We start from the raw sequence: 17,934 nt of genomic DNA, 5'->3' as shown, positions 1-17,934 counted from the left end.
CCGTGTCAAATTCGTGACGTCACGAGTGACGCTTTCCCTGTAGTCATCTTCAAAATGGTGGAGGCAGCAACCTTTACCACTCAAAGAGCCATTTTTACCCATTTCACAAGGACTATGGGAGCTGCAAATTTGTTTAAAAATATTGAATGTAATGACACAGCATAAAGAGTTTTTTTTTTGCTTGTACTATTGTTTAAACCAGGGGTGTTGTTCATCAGCCACACCGGTTACACTGAAGGTTGTGATATAAAGAACTTTAACACTCTTGCTAATATGTGCCACACTGTGTACCCACACCAAACAAGAACGACAAACACATTTCTGGAGAACATCGGCTCTGTAACACATTATAAACGCAACATAACAAATACCCAGAATGCGATGCATCCATGACTCTTACTACTTATATTATACACCCCGCTAGCACCAAACCCCGCCCCCCTCCCATTTATATCACAACCTTCAGTGTAATTTGTATCACCCGGTATGCCTTCCAATCTCGTCCGTGTGACGACAGAAGTAGCGAAATACATGCGTAAACTATATATATACATATTCACACACACACACACACACACACACACACATTTACACAAAAGGTGTCATAAAGTCCACCTGACTCAAATCTTTACACACCATCAGAGCAGTTATGTTCTCAAATAAATCAATGAATCTGTGTTAAGTGATTTGATGGTGCTGTGTTTCAGAGTCTAAGGGTAGTGTGAATGTTTAATGATGCTAAGGAGATCAGGTGGCATGGCAGCAGAGACATATTACATATCAATAATCTTTGATGAAGATGTAAACCTAAAAAAAAACACACAGACGAGCAGACAAGTATAAAGATCTCCTCACTTGGCACTCTGTTGATGGCTTTGAGAGGACGAAGCACCCGCACCGTCCTAATGGCCGACAAGTTGATGTTCTGCAGGTCCAGGGAGTATTCTACCATGCTGGAGATAAAAAAAAAAAAGAGAGATAGAACATACTTTTGAATTTTTTACAGTCAAAATACGCCAAACACACATGAGCATGGCTGCAGGTCCACCTGCTTGTGTTTCAGCCTCAGTGGTCAGTCTTTTGATCTAATCTCACCTGTGCCAGCAGTGTGGGACGCCAGCTCCGCAGATAAGACGGAAGGGAATTACATGAAAAAGACTTGAAGATTAATTTCTATTCCAAGTGTTGCCCGCAGGATGCATTGCTCACTTAAAGGCTGGCATCTGTTAGCAAGTCATTTCTGCAGCGTGCCTAAACTGTTTGTGGCCCCAAAGCCAAACTGCTTTTACACCAAAAAGCTTAACCGAAAGGTTTGAAACCAGACTGTTTTTTTTTTATTGTCACAGAAATACCTTCCAGACCTTTTGTACTTAACCGTTTGAAGCTAAGAAATGCTGGACCGGAACGGTAGACTACTTGTCCTCTTCTTGAGCGCCTCCAAAATGTCAGATATTTCTTTCTTAGGAAGAGGGTTTGTTCTTTGAGGTAGTGGTTCTCAAATTGTGTTCACCAAGAACCACCTCAGAGAACACGTGGTTCACCAAGTACCACCATAATAACCAAAATTTTTAAAAAAGTAGTGTAGTAACCTTAAGTAATTATTTCAAACAAAGCAGTATACTTAGTATTTTTGGCCACTGCAATTACACACAGTTTGAACGGTAACACTGTGTTTGAATATAGGAAAATAAAATAAAATAAATCAAGTTATACAAACCCCGTTTCCATATGAGTTGGGAAATTGTGTTAGATGTAAATATAAACGGAATACAATGATTTGCAAATCCTTTTCAACCCAAATTCAATTGAATGCACTACAAAGACAAGATATTTGATGTTCAAACTTTATTTTTTTTTGCAAAAAATAATTAATTTAGAATTTAATGGCTGCAAAAAATTTTAAAGTAGTTGGGAAAGGGCATGTTCACCACTGCGTTACACTGTATGTAGCTCTCAGCATTAACGGTGCCTTCACAGATGTGAAAGTTACCCATGCTTTGGGCACTAATGCACCCCCGTAACATCACAGATGCTGGCTTTTGAACTTTGTGTCGATAACAGTCTGGATGATTCGCTTCACCTTTGGTCCGGATGACACGTTGTTGAATATTTCCAAAAACATTTTGAAATGTGGACTCGTCAAACCACAGAACACTTTTCTAATTTGCATCAGTCCATCTTAGATGATCTCGGGCCCAGAGAAGCCGGCGGCGTTTCTGGATGATGTTGATAAATGGCTTTCGCTTTGCATAGTAGAGCTTTAACTTACACTTACCGATGTAGTGAAGAACTGTATTTAGTGACAGTGGTTTTCTGAAGCGTGTGGTGATATCCTTTAGAGATTGATGTCAGTTTTTGATACAGTGCCGTCTGAGGGATCGAAGGTCACGGTCATTCAATGTTGGTTTCCGGCCATGCCGCTTACGTGGAGTGATTTCTCCAGATTCTCTGAACCTTTTGATGATATTATGGACCGTAAATGTTGAAATCCCTAAATTTCTTGCAATTGCACTTTAAGAAACGTTGTTCTTAAACTGTTTGACTATTTGCTCACGCAGTTGTGGACAAAGGGGTGTACCTCGCCCCATCCTTTCTTGTGAAAGACTGAGCATTTTTTGAGAAGCTGTTTTTATACCCAATCACAGGTGTTCAATTAGCCTGAACACCTGTGAGATGTTCCAAATAAATGTTTGATGAGCATTCCTCAACTTTATCAGTATTTATTGCCACCTTTCCCAACTTTTTTAGTCCGTGTTGCTGGCATCAAATTCTAAAGTTAATGATTATATGTAAAAAAAAAAAAATGTTTATCAGTTTGAACATCAAATATGTTGTCTTTGTAGCATATTCAACTGAATATGGGTTGAAAAGGATTTGCAAATCATTGTATTCCGTTTACATTTACATCTAACACAATTTCCCAACTCATATGGAAACCGGGTTTGTACTTTAATCAGTTTGAGAGTAACTGCTCTGAGCGATACCTTTAAAGAGAGTTCCATGGCAACAGGTCCGGTGATCTTGATGAGATTGTGGGGTGGTTGCCCCTCATATACTATGTGTAACTATGTGTAAGACGAAGGCTGACTTTCTGTCTTCCTTGAAAAGTCTGATATTTCCTTCTTAGGAAGTGGAGTTTGTTCTTTGAGCTAGTGGTTCTAAAACTTTGTTCACCTCATAATAACCAACATTAAAATACGTAATAAGCTTAAGTATTTATTAAAAACAAGGCAGTAAACCTAATATTTTTTGCCACTGTAACATTACACACAGTTTAAACAGTAACACTGTGTTTGAATATAGGAAAATAAAACATTGTACTTAAATCAAGTTATACTTTTATCAGTTTGAGAGTAATTGCTTTCAGCTCTACCTTTACAGAGGGTTCCATGGCGACAGGTCCGGTGATCTTGATGAGATTGTGGGTTGGTTGCTTCTAATAAACTATGTGTATGGCACATGTGAACGATGTGTATGGCAAAAGCTGACTTTCTGTTTTCCTCGAAAAGTCAAATATTTCCTTCTCAGGAAGGGGGTTTGTTTTTTGAGCTAGTGGTTCTCAAACTGTGTTCACCAAGAACCACCTCAGAAAACCCTTGGTTTTCAAAGTACCACCATATTGACCAACATTAAAATACAGTAGCGTAGTAAGCTTAGATATGTATTAAAAAAAAAGGCAGTATACTTAATATTTTTGGCCACTGTAACATTACCCACAGTTTGAACAGTAACACTGTGTGACTATATATGTATATATATATATATATATATATATATATATATATATATATATATATATATATATATATATATATTTACTGCCACAAAATCATGGCTCAGCTCAACTCCTCCCTGATCTGAACCAAAATTGATCCCATGAGGAAAAAAATAAAAAATAAAATAAAACAATCGGTCTAAGCCTGGGCCTTTGGAGAGAGGGTCCAGACTCAGGCCAAGGGTATTTTTTTTTTTAAAATCACCTGACATGATTACTGTGTACACGTACATAATTTTTTTTTTTTTTTCTCGTAATTTTTTAATATAAATGTTACAGGTTAAACATCTTTTATTATTCAATGTATCAAATGTGAATATTTAATGGACAACAATGGAAACAAGCCTTTTGGCTTTTTCTTTTTGCCATCCATTTGCCTTTTTTAAGCATTAGATGGATTCAACATATATGGATGCAGCGTAACTCGGTTGGTAGAGTGGCCGTGCCAGCAACTTGAGGGTTCCAGGTTCGATTCCCGCTTCAGCCATCCTACTCACTGTCGTTGTGTCCTTGGGCAAGACACTTTACCCACCTGCTCCCAGTGCCACCCAATCTGGTTTAAACGTAACTTAGATATTGGGTTTCACTATGTAAAGCGCTTCGAGTCACTAGAGAAAACCGCTATATAAATATAATTCACCTCACTTCAATTATTTTAGATGTCAATAAATTTCTCAATCAATCAATCAATCAATCAAACGAAAGTGTCATCTCTTGTCGCATAGTCCCAAAGGGTCCCAACTAAAAGGCAAAAAAACCCACATAAAAATAAAAGGGAAATATCAGGAACACAAAAGGATGTCACAAGGACCTACTCAGTGGCCCAGTGGTTGGAGTGTTCGCCCTGAGATCGGTAGGTCGTGAGTTCAAACCCCGGCCGAGTCATACCAAAGACTAAACAAAATGGGACCCATTACCTCCATGCTTGGCACTAAGCATCAAGAGTTGGAATTGGGGGTTCAATCATCAAAAATGATTCCCGGGCGCAGCCACCGTTGCTGCTCACTGCTCCCCTCACCTCCCAGGGGGTGAACAAGGGTGATGGGTCAAATGCAGAGGACACATTTCGCCACACCCAGTGTGTGTGTGACAATCATTGCTACTTTAAAGGCCTACTGAAACCCACTACTACCGACCACGCAGTCTGATAGTTTATACATCAATGCTGAAATATTAACAATGCAACACATGCCAATACGGCCTTTTTAGTTTACTAAATCGCAATTTTAAATTTCGCGCTAAGTATCCTGTTGAAAACGTTGCGGTATGACGACGCGTATGATGACGCGTGCACGTGATGTCACGGATTGTAGCGGACATTTTGTTCCAGCCCCGATCCCAGCTATAAGTCGTCTGCTTTAATCGCATAATTCCACAGTATTCTGGACATCTGTGTTGCTGAATCTTTGCAATTTGTTCAATTAATAATGGAGACTATAAAGAAGACGGATGTAGGGGGGGAAGCAAGGTATTGCGGCCGCCTTTAGCGACACAAACACAGCCGGTGTTTCCTTGTTTACATTCCCGAAAGATGACGGTGAAGCTTTACTATGTAACAGAGCGGTCAAGCGAACAAGGTTCCCTACCACATGTCAACCGGCAGGTTTCGATGAGAAAATGGTGCTAATAAGTCGGCTCTTACCATAGACATGAGTGGAGAGCTTGCGTCGTTCCTCGTGCACCTGTCAAAGAGGCAGCTGTGGACTCTCTTGCCTCCTCCGACCGGCCGCCCCGAAACGTGGGATGCTTCCACCGTGGAGGAGGAACAAAAAAAAAAAATCCTAGCCCGGCCCCAACGGCTGCCTTCGCTTCGCCTCGTCGAGAAACGTGGCTTCCGTCAGAGACACTGGCGGTCACCACACCCCTCCGACTTTCGCTAAAACACTAGTAACAACAATAAGCAGATAAGGGATTTTCCAGAATTATCCAAGTAAATGTGTCTAATAACATCTGAATCGCTCTGCCGTCTATTCATATTTTTCCAGGTCTTTCACTTCTCACTTCATCCTCGCTCAAATTAATGGGGAAATTGTCGCTTTCTCGGTCCGAATCGCTCTCGCTGCTGGTGGCCATGATTGTAAACAATGTGAGGATGTGAGGAGCTCCACAACCCGTGACGTCGCGCGCACATCGTCTGCTACTTCCGCTACAGGCAAGGCTTTTTTATTAGCGACCAAAAGTTGCAAACTTTATCGTGGATGTTCTATACTAAATCTTTTCAGCAAAAATATGGCAATATCGCGAAATGAGCAAGTATGACACATAGAATGGACCTGCTGTCCCCGTTTAAATAAGAAAATCGCATTTCAGTAGGCCTTTAACTTTAACTTAAATGCAGAGGACAAATTTCACCACACCTTGTGTGTGTTGGACAATCATTGGTACTTTAACCTAACTTAATGATACAAGAGCACAGAGCTCCTACCACCAGCAGCCACCTTGAGGGGGAAAAAAAAAAAAAAAAATGGAATTTTAAGTTATTTGTCCAACTAACCGTCCAAGTCGCCAGGCTCTACTTTACTTGAATGTGTTTCACAGTCAACATCGGGCCGTGTTTATTTGCGCTGATGTGTGCACCACATTACATTGCCTGGGGCGACAACAGTGTTGAGGCAGCATGATACCATTAGCATCGCCACTTCCCCACTCAGGTTAATAACATCCACTGGCTTCGACAACACAACCTGTCTCTCACAAAGACGGCAAAGTTTTCCATTGACTGCAACTCGCACTTGAGTCGGAGCTGTTGCAACAAGGGGGGGAATTGTCGTAGCCCACAGCTGACAGGCAGCAGCTCGAGCCACTAATTGTACCCCCCCAGCAAAGCAACAGGACCACGTAGCAATCGGGGCTTGTGCTGTCTCAACTCATTTTCTCCAGGGAAGGGATTATTATAATTTTGAATGAGATTCAACAAAAAAAAACAAAAAAAAAAACAGCCTAGGTAACCAAGACAAAAGGTTTGATTGATTGATTGATACTTTTATTAGTAGATTGCACAGTTCAGTACATATTCCGTACAATTGACCACTAAATGGTAACACCCGAATACGTTTTTCAGCTTGTTTAAGTTGGGGTCCACGTTAATCAATTCATGGTACAAATATATACTATCAGCATAATACAGTCATCACACAGGTTAATCATCATAATATGTACATTGACATTTTTACATTATTTACAATACAGGGGGTGGGATGAGGAGCTTTGGTTGATATCAGTACTTCAGTCATCAATAATTGCATCAACAAAGAAATGTGGACATTGAAACAGTGTAGGTCTTATTTAGTAGGATATGTACAGCCAGCAGAGAACTTAGTGAGTTCAGATAGCATAAGAACAAGTAAATACATTAGAAGTACATTTGATTATTTACATTAGGTTGTTTATAATCCGGGGAGATGGGGTGTGAATGGAGGAGGGTATTAGTAAAGTGTTGAAGTTGCCTGGAGGTAACTTGTTAAATCCCTCAACCAGCCAGACAACCAGACTTCTCCGCAAGCAAGCTTTTCTTCTCGTCTCTCACTCTCACACACACACACACACACACACACCTCCGTGACCTGGGGAAATCAGTCCTTCAACTGTCTACAATCAAATGTCTCCCTGCATTTGCCCCGCGTCCTTAATCTCATTGACAAAGGTTCACTCAGTTATTACTAACCGCCATAGATCGTCTTTAACAGTTCCCCAATGTTCTGATTGAAAGTAGAGGTAAACACAGTATGAGCACCGTGTTGGAACGTAAGCAAACGTTCGCCATTCACTTTCATCCGTAAAACATGCACATAATGCATACTTGCGAACCTTCCCGAATTTTCCGGGAGACTCCCGAATTTCAGTGCCTCTCCCGAAAATCTGCTGGCACAACCATTCTCCCGAATTTCTCCCAATTTCCAGCCGGATCTGAGTGAGGACAGCCCGTCGTCCGCTGTTCCTCCTTATAAACAGCGTGCCGGCCCAGTCACGTTATAACATCTACGGCAGTGGTGCTCAACCTTTTTTCAGTGATGTACCCCCTCTGAACATTTTTTCAATTCAAGTACCCCCTAATCAGAGCAAAGCATTTTTGGTTGAAAAAAGGGATAAAGAAGTAAAATACAGCACTATGTCATCAGTTTCTGATTTATTAAATTGTATAACAGTGCAAAATGTTGCTCATTTGTAGTGGTCTTTCTTGAACTATTCAGAAAAAATAAAAGATATAAAAATAACGAAAAACTTGTTGAAAAATAAACAAGTGATTCAACTATGAATACAGATTTCTACACATAGAAGTCATCATCAACTTAAAGTGCCCTTTTTGGAGATTGTAATAGAGATCCATCTGGATTCACGAACTTAATTCTAAACATTTCTTCACAAAAAAAGAAATCTTTAACATCAATATTTATGGAACATGTCCATAAAAAAATCTATCCGTCAACACTGATTCATTGTTGCATTTCTTTTCACAGTTTATGAACTTACATTCATATTTTGTCGAAGTATTATTCAATAAATATATTTATAAAGGATTTTATAATTGTTGCTATTTTTAGAAATCTCAAATACCCCTTGGCATACCTTCAAGTACCCCCAGGGGTACGCGTACCCCCATTTGAGAACCACTGATCTACGGCTTTTGGAGCTCAGTGCGTAACGGCACACACAACAAGAAGGAGACTATTATATATGTGTCCGTTACCCAATGGTTTATATAGAACCCATAAAGTGGGCAGGCACGGAGCTACAGTATTTCTCAGCGTGTGTTTATTCCAGCCGCCACGTTAAAACACTGACACACAACATCCGGATTCCCATCATGCATTGCTCCAAAACTATGGCAAGTAGTAATGTCCAAACACATAACAGAGACGAAGCATATGAACGAAGAAGAGACATGGCAACGACGAGTAAGAAGAAGAAGTACGCTTGCAAGTTCCAAAATGATTGAAAACAAGAATTTCAGTTAATCCACGACAGATCGAAGGGGGAGGGGCATGCTAGGGAGAGATGGAAGATTCCAGACTGGTGCATTTGATGAAGGCACTTTTGTGTGTGCCACACAGCAATGCATCATCAGAGAGGGTGTTCAGCGTGGTTAGAAATATAGTGACAGAGAATAGAACGAGGATGGACAATTCAACCCTAAATTTACTCCTTTCTTTCAAATGATATTTCACAAATGCTGGCCATACCTATGCTCCTTCAAAGGCTTGGCTACTGGCTGCAAAGCATTGTACTTTCAAATACAACAATGAGTAGAAGAGTGCGTGTGTACATGTGTAAATAAATGAACACTGAAATACTTGAATTTCAGTGAATTCTATCTATAAAAATACTCCTCCCCCCTTAGCCCCGCCCCCGGTCCGCCCCGCCCAAACCGACCCTGCCCACCTCAACCCCCTGCACCCCCAAATATCCCGAATTCGGAGGTCTCAAGGTTGGCATAATGTCATGATGACATAATGTCTCCAACTTGTGGAAAAAAGAGCAGAACATAAGACAATGACAATAACAACTAGATGAGGCAATTCTTGAAGGACTTGCATGTGAAAGCTCCAATGCTGAAGTTGAACTAAAAATGCTGCCAGAATGTAGTATGAATGTAAGAACAGTTTGAATGTTGGAATGGTTTAAATGTTGGGACGGCTGACGCTGAACCCAAATTCTAATGGAACGTAGGATGAATGTACAAATGGTTTGAATGTTGAAATCGTTTAAGCGCTGAAATAGTTTGAATGTCAGAATGGTTTGAATGTTGATGAGTCTGAATTTCCAGGGAAACCCGAATTTGGTTCTGGAACTTTAGAAAGTGTTAGTTTGAATGTCCAGGATGAGTGGAATGTGTTGAGGTTGGAATGGTTTGAATAGGTAGAAAAATGTGGGAATTGTGCAACTTTGGGACGGCGTGGCGCGGTGGGAGAGTGGCTGTGCGCAACCCGAGGGTCCCTGGTTCAAATCCCACCTAGTACCAACCTCGTCACGTCCGCTGTGTCCTGAGCAAGACACTTCACCCTTGCTCCTGATGGGTGCTGGTTGGCGCCTTGCATGGCAGCTCCCTCCATCAGTGTGTGAATGTGTGTGTGAATGGGTAAATGTGGAAGTAGTGTCAAAGCGCTTTGAGTACCTTGAAGGTAGAAAAGCGCTATACAAGTACAACCCATTTATTTATTATTTAACTTGGAAAAAATGTCCCGTTAAATTTCAACGGGAACTTCCTAGAAATTTGGGAATTTTGGGAAAAACTAGATTTTTATTTTTTAAATGATTATGAAAATGTCCTTAATGAGCTGAATTGGTTGGTGTTAGAATTGTGTAAATCGGTCAACAAATGTTGAATTAATAACAGTTTTTACTTGACAAATTCCTGGAATTTCGGAAAAAACTGGGAATTTTTCTAGTTCCTTAACGAACTTGGTTTTTGTCCTGCATATGAGGAGTGTTTCGACGGTGGAACGGTTTCAATGTTTGTTTGTTTTTTTCCACAAAAATTGAAAGGAGTAGTCGAACTTAAGGGTGGATATACATTACCAAAAACAGGAATTTCTGGAAATTTGTGAATGTTGAAAAACGGTAATTTCAAAATATGTGTGGAAAATCACAACTATATATTGCTGGGATTTTATTGATGTCACGTCCCGCCCAATGAATACTTGTGGTGGTCAAGCTGGCTCTGTTCTCAATGGATAATGGTTTCCATTTAGCCTTTCTCGGCAAAAAAAAGGCCCCATACTTGCCTTGTTTTCGGCTGTACGAATCATTCAAATTGCGAAAAGGTAAACCTTTCCTCAGAGTTTCTGGGGATGTACTCAAAAAGGGGGGAAGAGTGCAAGATTTTACAAAACGACGAGAAAAAGTCCGAATAAGCAGAATCAAAGAATGCATGAGTTTGCAGTGATCACTCAGTTAAAGGTTTGTTTGTTATACGCTTAATGTTATTATTTCCGATTTTAGGTATTATCTTCATATTACAAAACCCAAAACCAGTAAAGTTGACAAGTTGTGCTATTTTAGGCTTCATAATACGCCACATATTTTCAATAGGAGACATGTCTGGACTACAAGCAGGCCAGTCTAGTACCCTCTCTCTTTTACTATGAAGCCAAGGTGTTGTAATATGTGTCTTGGCATTGTCTTGCTGAAATAAGCAGGGGCGTCTATGATAACGTTGCTTGGATGGCAGCATATGTTGCTCCAAAAACCTGTATGTACCTTTCAGCAGTAATGGTGCCTTGACAGATGTGTAAGTTACCCATGCCTTGGGCACTAATACACTCCCATACCATCACAGATGCTGGCTTTTGAACTTTGAGCCTATAACAATCCGGATGGTTCTTTTCCTCTTTGTTCCAGAGGACATGACAAACAGTTTCCAAAAAAATTTGAAATGTGTACTCGTCAGACCACAGAAAACTTTTCCACTTTGCATCAGTCCATCTTAGATGAGCTCGGGTCCAGCGAAGCTGGCAGCGTTTCTGGGTGTTGTTGATAAATGGCTTTGGCTTTGCATAGTAGAGTTGCAACTTGCGCGTACAGATGTAGTGACCAACTGTAGTCACTGACAGTGGTCTTCTGAAGTGTTCCTGAGCCCATGTGGTGATATCCTTTACACACAGATGTCACCTTTTGATGCAGTACTGTCTGAGGGATCAAAGGTCCATAATATCACCGCGCACATGCAGTGATTTCTTAAGATTTTCTGAACCTTTTGATGATATTGCGGATTTTAGATGGGGAAATCCCTAAATTCTTTGCAGTGACTTGTTGACAAAAATGTTATTCTTAAACTGTTGGACATTTTGCTCACGCATTTGTTCACAAAGTGGTGACCCTCGCCCCATTCTTGTTTGAGAATGACTGAGCATTTCATGGAAGCTGCTTTTATACCCAACTATGGCACCCACCTGTTCCCAATTAGCCTGTTCCCCTGCGGGATGTTCCAAAGAAATGTTTGATGAGCATTCCTCAACTTTCTCAGTCTTTTTTGTCACTTGTGCCAGCTTTTTTGAAACATGTTGTAGGCATCAAAGTCCAAATGAGCTAATATTTGCAAAAAATAAGATCGTTTTCCAGTTTGAACGTTAAATATCTTGTCTTTGCAGTCTATTCAGTTGAATATAGGTTGAAAAAGATTTGCAAATCATTGGAATGTTTTTTTTTTTTTTTACAATTTACACAACGCGCCAACTTCACTGGTTTTGGGTTTTGTATATAACCATGCTCGTGTCATTGACTGTGATGTATCACATAACCTAGTTTAAATGAAATAAAAAACAAATGTGAGAAAACTCCAAAAAAGATAAGCTTTTAACAAAGACAGCAATCATAAATGAAGCTTACAGCACGTACAAAATCTTGACATCTATAGTTATTTTTTGATTAAGACAAGGAAAATACGCTCTTTGTAACAGCAACAAACATGGCTTATTTAGACACAAAGTTAAATCATGAAATGCATCCTTACCCGAGCAAAAACGTTGCATATTTATCCGGGAAGAATCTTGATACCTATTTCCTTGACCCAGCCGCACACAAAGAAATTGTAGACCTCCATGCTTTATTAAGTTTTTATCCGTTTTGTCGTGGAGAATGGCGTCTGGAGCACAACAATTCAATATGTCTGGGAACGTGACTAATGTATAATCCTTGATAACACTCAACAAATCTTTTTTTTGATAAAGTAGTAGGAACTGTTCCATTGCATAGTTTGATTGGATTTTTTTGCTCGTATCTGCTTTTTGCAGGAAGATGTAAGCCTCTTTTGTACTCAGATAGTTCGAGCGCTGCTTGCTGTCAAGAGATATCTTGGCTTGGTTGACCTACACTGATTTTCACATGTCACATGACGGCATACAAGCATTTGCGACATTTATTTTCTACTGCAAACACCTAAACTAAACTGCACTTTTAAATGCAATTTTTGGAAATAAATTCTGCAAATTCAAAAGAAAAAAAAAAGGCTGTCTGTTAATGTTCAAAAACATTTAATTTAAGATGAAAATAAAACTTATTTTGTTGATTTGTTGAAATTCTGTGCTTCAAACAAATTCATAAAATCACAAGCAGATATAATGTTAATGGAAAAATGAAGCCCTCAGAGGCCAACTAAAATGAGATTTTCTTATTTAAACGGGGATAGCAGGTCCATTCTATGTGTCATACTCGATCATTTCTCGATATTGTCATATTTTTGCTGAAAAGATTTAGTAGAGAACATCCACGATAAAGTTCGCAACTTTTGGTCGCTAATAAAAAAGCCTTGCCTTCACCGGAAGTAGCAGACGATGTGCGCGTGACGTCACGGGTTGTGGAGCTCCTCACATCCTCACATTGTTTACAATCATGGCCACCAGCAGCGAGAGCGATTTGGACCGAGAAAGCGACGATTTCCCCATTAATTTGAGCGAGGATGAAAGATTCCTGGATGAGGATATTAAGAGTGAAGGACTAGGGGAAAAAAAAAAAAAAAAGCAACTGTAGTGGGAGCGATTCAGATGTTATTAGACACATTTACTAGGATAATTCAGGAAAATTCCTTATCTGCCTGTTGTTTTGCTAGTGTTTTAGTGAGATTATAAGGTAACTGAAAGTCGGAGGGGTGTGGCCACGGGTGTAGAGACCGGCAGTCACTCAGTGGGAGGAGTTAATAGTCGCTGCAGCAGCTGCAGGAGGACGCCGGCTCCGCTCATAACTACGGTAAGAGCCATCTTATTCCCACAATTTTCTCACCGAAACCTGCCAGTTGACATGTGGTCGGGATCCATGTTCGCTTGACCGCTTTGTTCCATAGTAAAGCTTCATCTTCAGGAATTTTAAACAAGGAAACACCGGCTGTGTTTGTGTGGCTAAAGGCTAAAAGCTTCCCACCTCCATCTTTCTACTTGGACTTCTCCATTATTAATTGAACAAATTGAAAAAAGATTCAGCAACACAGATGTCCAGAATACTGTGTAATTATGTGATTAAAGCAGACTACTTATAGCTTGGATCGGGCTGGAAAATAATGTCCGCTACAACCCGAGACGTCAAATGCACGCGTCATCATTCCGCGACATTTTCAACATTACACTTCGCGGGAAATTTAAAATTGTAATTTAGTAAACTAAAAAGGCCGTATTGGCATGTGTTGCAATGTTAATATTTTATCATTGATATACAAACTATCAGACTGCGTGGTCGGTAGTAGTGGGTTTCAGTAGGTCTTTAAGGGCTCATTTCATGATTTTTTTTTTCTAAATCTAAAACACGTCCTTGTGGTCTACATAACAAGTAATGGTGTTTTTTTATTTTTTTGGGCAAAACCTTTGCATGGAGTTTGTTTTAACGGACCATCTTCAAGCCGCTTTCTGACTTGTCAGAATTTTCTAACTGTCTTTTTACAGGCTAAATCCCCTTCGACTGCATCTTAACTCCGTCAGCCATGTTGTAGTTTTTAGAGCTTAAACTGACAGATATACAAACCCCGTTTCCATATGAGTTGAGAAATTGTGTTAGATGTAAATATAAACGGAATACAATGATTTGCAAATCATTTTCAACCCATATTCAGTTGAATATGCTACAAAGACAACATATTTGATGTTCAAACTGATAAACATTTTTTTTTTTTTGCAAATAATCATTAACTTATTTGATGCCAGCAACACGTGACAAAGAAGTTGGGAAAGGTGGCAAAAAATACTGATAAAGTTGAGGAATGCTCATCAAACACTTATATGGAAAATCCCCAGGTGTGCAGGCTAATTGGGAACAAGTGGGTGCCATGATTGGGTATAAAAACAGCTTCCATGAAATGCTAAGTAATTCACAAACAAGGATGGGGTGAGGGTCACCACTTTGTAAGTACATTTTCAAACGGTTCTAGAACAACATTTCTCAACGAACTATTGCAAGGAATTTAAGGATTTTACCATCTACGGTCCGTAAAATCATCAAAAAGTTCAGAGAATCTGGAGAAATCACTGCACGTAAGCGATGATATTATGGACTTTTCATCCCTCAGGCGGTACTGCATCAAAAACCGACATCAGTGTGTAAAGGATATCACCACATGGGCTCAGGAACACTTCATAAAACCACTGTCAGTAACTGCAGTTGGTTGCTACATCTGTAAGTGCAAGTTAAAACTCTACTATGCAAAGCAAAACCAATGTATCAACACTATCCTGAAACGCCGCCGGCTTGGCAGGGCCCGAGCTCACCTAAAATGGACTGATGCAAAGTGGAAAGGTGTTCTGTGGACTAACGAGTCCACATTTCAAATTATATTTGAAAACAAAGGACGTGGTGTCCTCCAGAACAAAGAGGAAAATAACTATTCGGATTGTTATAGGTGCAAAGTTCAAAAGCCAGTATCTGTGATGGTATGGGGGTGTATTAGTGCCCAAGGCATGGGTAACTTACACATCTGTAAAGGCACCATTAATGCTGAAAGGTCCATACAGGTTTTGGAGCAATATATGTTGTCATCCAAGCAAAGTTATCTTGGATGTTCCTGCTTATTTCAGCAAGACAAGTGTTACAACAGCGTGGCTTTGTAAAAAGAGAGTACGGGTACTTTCCTGGCCCGCCTGCAGTCCAGACATGTCTCCCATTGAAAATGTGTGGCGCATTATGAAGCGTAAAATACAACAGCGGAGACCCCGGACTGTTTTGAATGACTGAAGCTCTACATGAAACAAGAATGGGAAATAATTCCACTTTCAAAGCTTCTAACAATAAGTTTCTTTAGTTCCCAAACGTTTATTGAGTGTTGTTAAAAGAAAAGGTGATGTAACACAGTGGTGAACATGCCCTTTCCCAACTACTTTGGCACGTGGTGCAGCCATGAAATTCTAAGTCAATTATTATATGCAAAAAAAAAAAAATAAAGTTTGAGTTTGAACATTAAATATCTTGTCTTTGTAGTGCATTCAACTGAATATGGGTTGAAAATGATTTGCAAATCATTGTATTCCATTTATATTTACATCTAACACAATTTCCCAACTCATATGGAAACGGGGTTTGTAAATTGAATAAATAAAAAATATCACTAAAACGTTTCTGTTTCTTTTTTCTCTCAGCTTTCTTTATACATCCCACTCAGTGGCCTGGTGGTTTGAGTGTTCACCCTGAGATCGGTAGGTCGTGAGTTCAAACCCCGGCCGAGTCATACCAAAGACTATAAAAATGGGACCCATTACCTCCCTGCTTAGCAATCAGCATCAAGGGTTGGAATTGCTGCTGCTCACTGCTCCTGTCACCTCCCAGGGGGTGAGGGTGATGGGTCGAAGGATAATCTCACATTTATGATCTACATGAAACGTACAGGGAGCAAGGAAGCGAAAAAGCAGCAGACCACTTGATGACAATTATTTTCTCCATTTCCCAAACGTTTATTGAGTGTTGTTAAAAGAAAATGTGATGTAACACAGTGGTGAACATGCCCTTTCCCAACTACTTTGGAACGTGTTGCAGCCATGAAATTCTAAGTTAATTATTATTTGCAAAAAAAAAATATGTTTATGAGTTTGAACATCAAATATGTTGTCTTTGTAGCATATTCAACTGAATATGGGTTGAAAATGATTTGCAAATCATTGTATTCCGTTTATATTTACATCTAACACAAATTCTAAACTCATATGGAAACTGTGTTTGTACGATAAAACTAATCGCTACTTTGTATTAGGAATGGCAACTGCAGAGAATTTTAGTATGCATGTACATGTACAAGCCAGTCTGCCCCACAACAAGACACTAGAGAAAAGTAAGGAACTTATTGACTACACCTTTGGAGTACATCCATCCATCCATCCATCCATCCATTTTCTACCGCTTGTCCCTTTCGAGGTGGCGGGGGGTGCTGGAGCCTATCTCAGCTGCATTCGGGCGGAAGGTGGTGTACATCCTGGACAAGTCGCCACCTCATCGCAGTAATAAACATAATATAAATAAAACAAAAATGAAAGAAGTTTTTGTAACGCCAAAAAAGATCGACGTAATTATAGTAGTATCGAATATATGTGCTACTGTACTTGGTATCATTACAGTGGATGTTAACTGTAGCTCCACCTAAAGATGGACCGGTTATATCAATCCGATACCAAGTAGTGACAGGATCATACATTGGTAATATTCAAAGTCCTCTTGTGTCCAGGGACATATTTCCTGAGTTTATAAACATAATAAAAAAAAAAAAAAACGAAAGATGTCGCAATGCCAAAAAATATCGACGTAATCAAAGTAGTATCGAATATATGTGCTACTGAACTTGGTATCATTACAGTGGATGTTAGGTGTAAATCCACCTAAAGGACCAGTTATATCAATCCGATACCAAGTAGTTACGGGATCATACATTGGTGATATTCAAAGTCATCATGTCTCCAGGGACATATTTCTTGAGTTTATAAACATAACATAAATTAAAAAAAAAAACGAAATATGTCCTAATGCCAAAAAATATTGACGTAATCATAGTAATATCGAATATATATGCTACTGTACTTGGTATCATTACAGTGGATGTTAAGTGTAGATCCACCTAATGAACCGGTTATATCAATCCGATACCAAGTAGTTACAGGATCATACATTGGTGATACTCAAAGTCCTCATCATATTTCATCATATATCATATTTCCTGAGTTTATAAACATAATATTAATTAAAAAAAAAATAAAAAAAGAAGATGTTGCAATGCCAAAAAATATCAACGTAATCATAGTAGTGTCGAATATATATACTACTGTACTTGGTATCATTACAGTGGATGTTAAGTGTAGATCCACCTAATGAACCGGTTATATCAATCCGATACCAAGTAGTTACAGGATCATACATTGGTGATATTCAAAGTCCTCATGTGTCCAGGGACATATTTCCTGAGTTTATAAACATAATATTAATTTAAAAAAATAATAAAAAAAAGAAGATATTGTAATGCCCAAAAATATCAACGTAATCATAGTAGTGTCAAATATATATGCTACTGTACTTGGTATCATTACAGTGGATGTTAAGGGTAGATCCACCTAATGAACCGGTTATATCAATCCGATACCAAGTAGTTACAGGATCATACATTGGTGATTTTTAAAGTCCTCATGTGTCCATGGACATATTTCTTGAGTTTATAAACATAATATAAAAAAAAAAAAAAAAAAGAAAGATTTCGCAATGCCAAAAAA

General features: G+C 39.3%; 1 protein-coding gene across 2 annotated transcripts in view; it reads right to left on the bottom strand.

Moving 5' to 3' along the window:
* cacna1ia (calcium voltage-gated channel subunit alpha1 Ia) overlaps positions 1-17,934 on the bottom strand; it is a 520,467-nt gene that overhangs the window by 229,525 nt on the left and 273,008 nt on the right. For both annotated transcript variants that reach the window (XM_061885398.1, XM_061885399.1), the window contains exon 5: positions 856-953. In XM_061885398.1, coding sequence (XP_061741382.1) covers positions 856-953 — 98 coding nt within the window. The remainder of the gene's footprint in view (positions 1-855; positions 954-17,934) is intronic.

This window comes from Nerophis ophidion, linkage group LG23 (genome assembly GCF_033978795.1).
Source record: "Nerophis ophidion isolate RoL-2023_Sa linkage group LG23, RoL_Noph_v1.0, whole genome shotgun sequence".
In the NCBI taxonomy this organism is placed as follows: Eukaryota; Metazoa; Chordata; class Actinopteri; order Syngnathiformes; family Syngnathidae; genus Nerophis; species Nerophis ophidion.
Note: the sequence above shows the minus strand (reverse complement) of the source record. Positions and strands in the feature narration are given on the sequence as shown.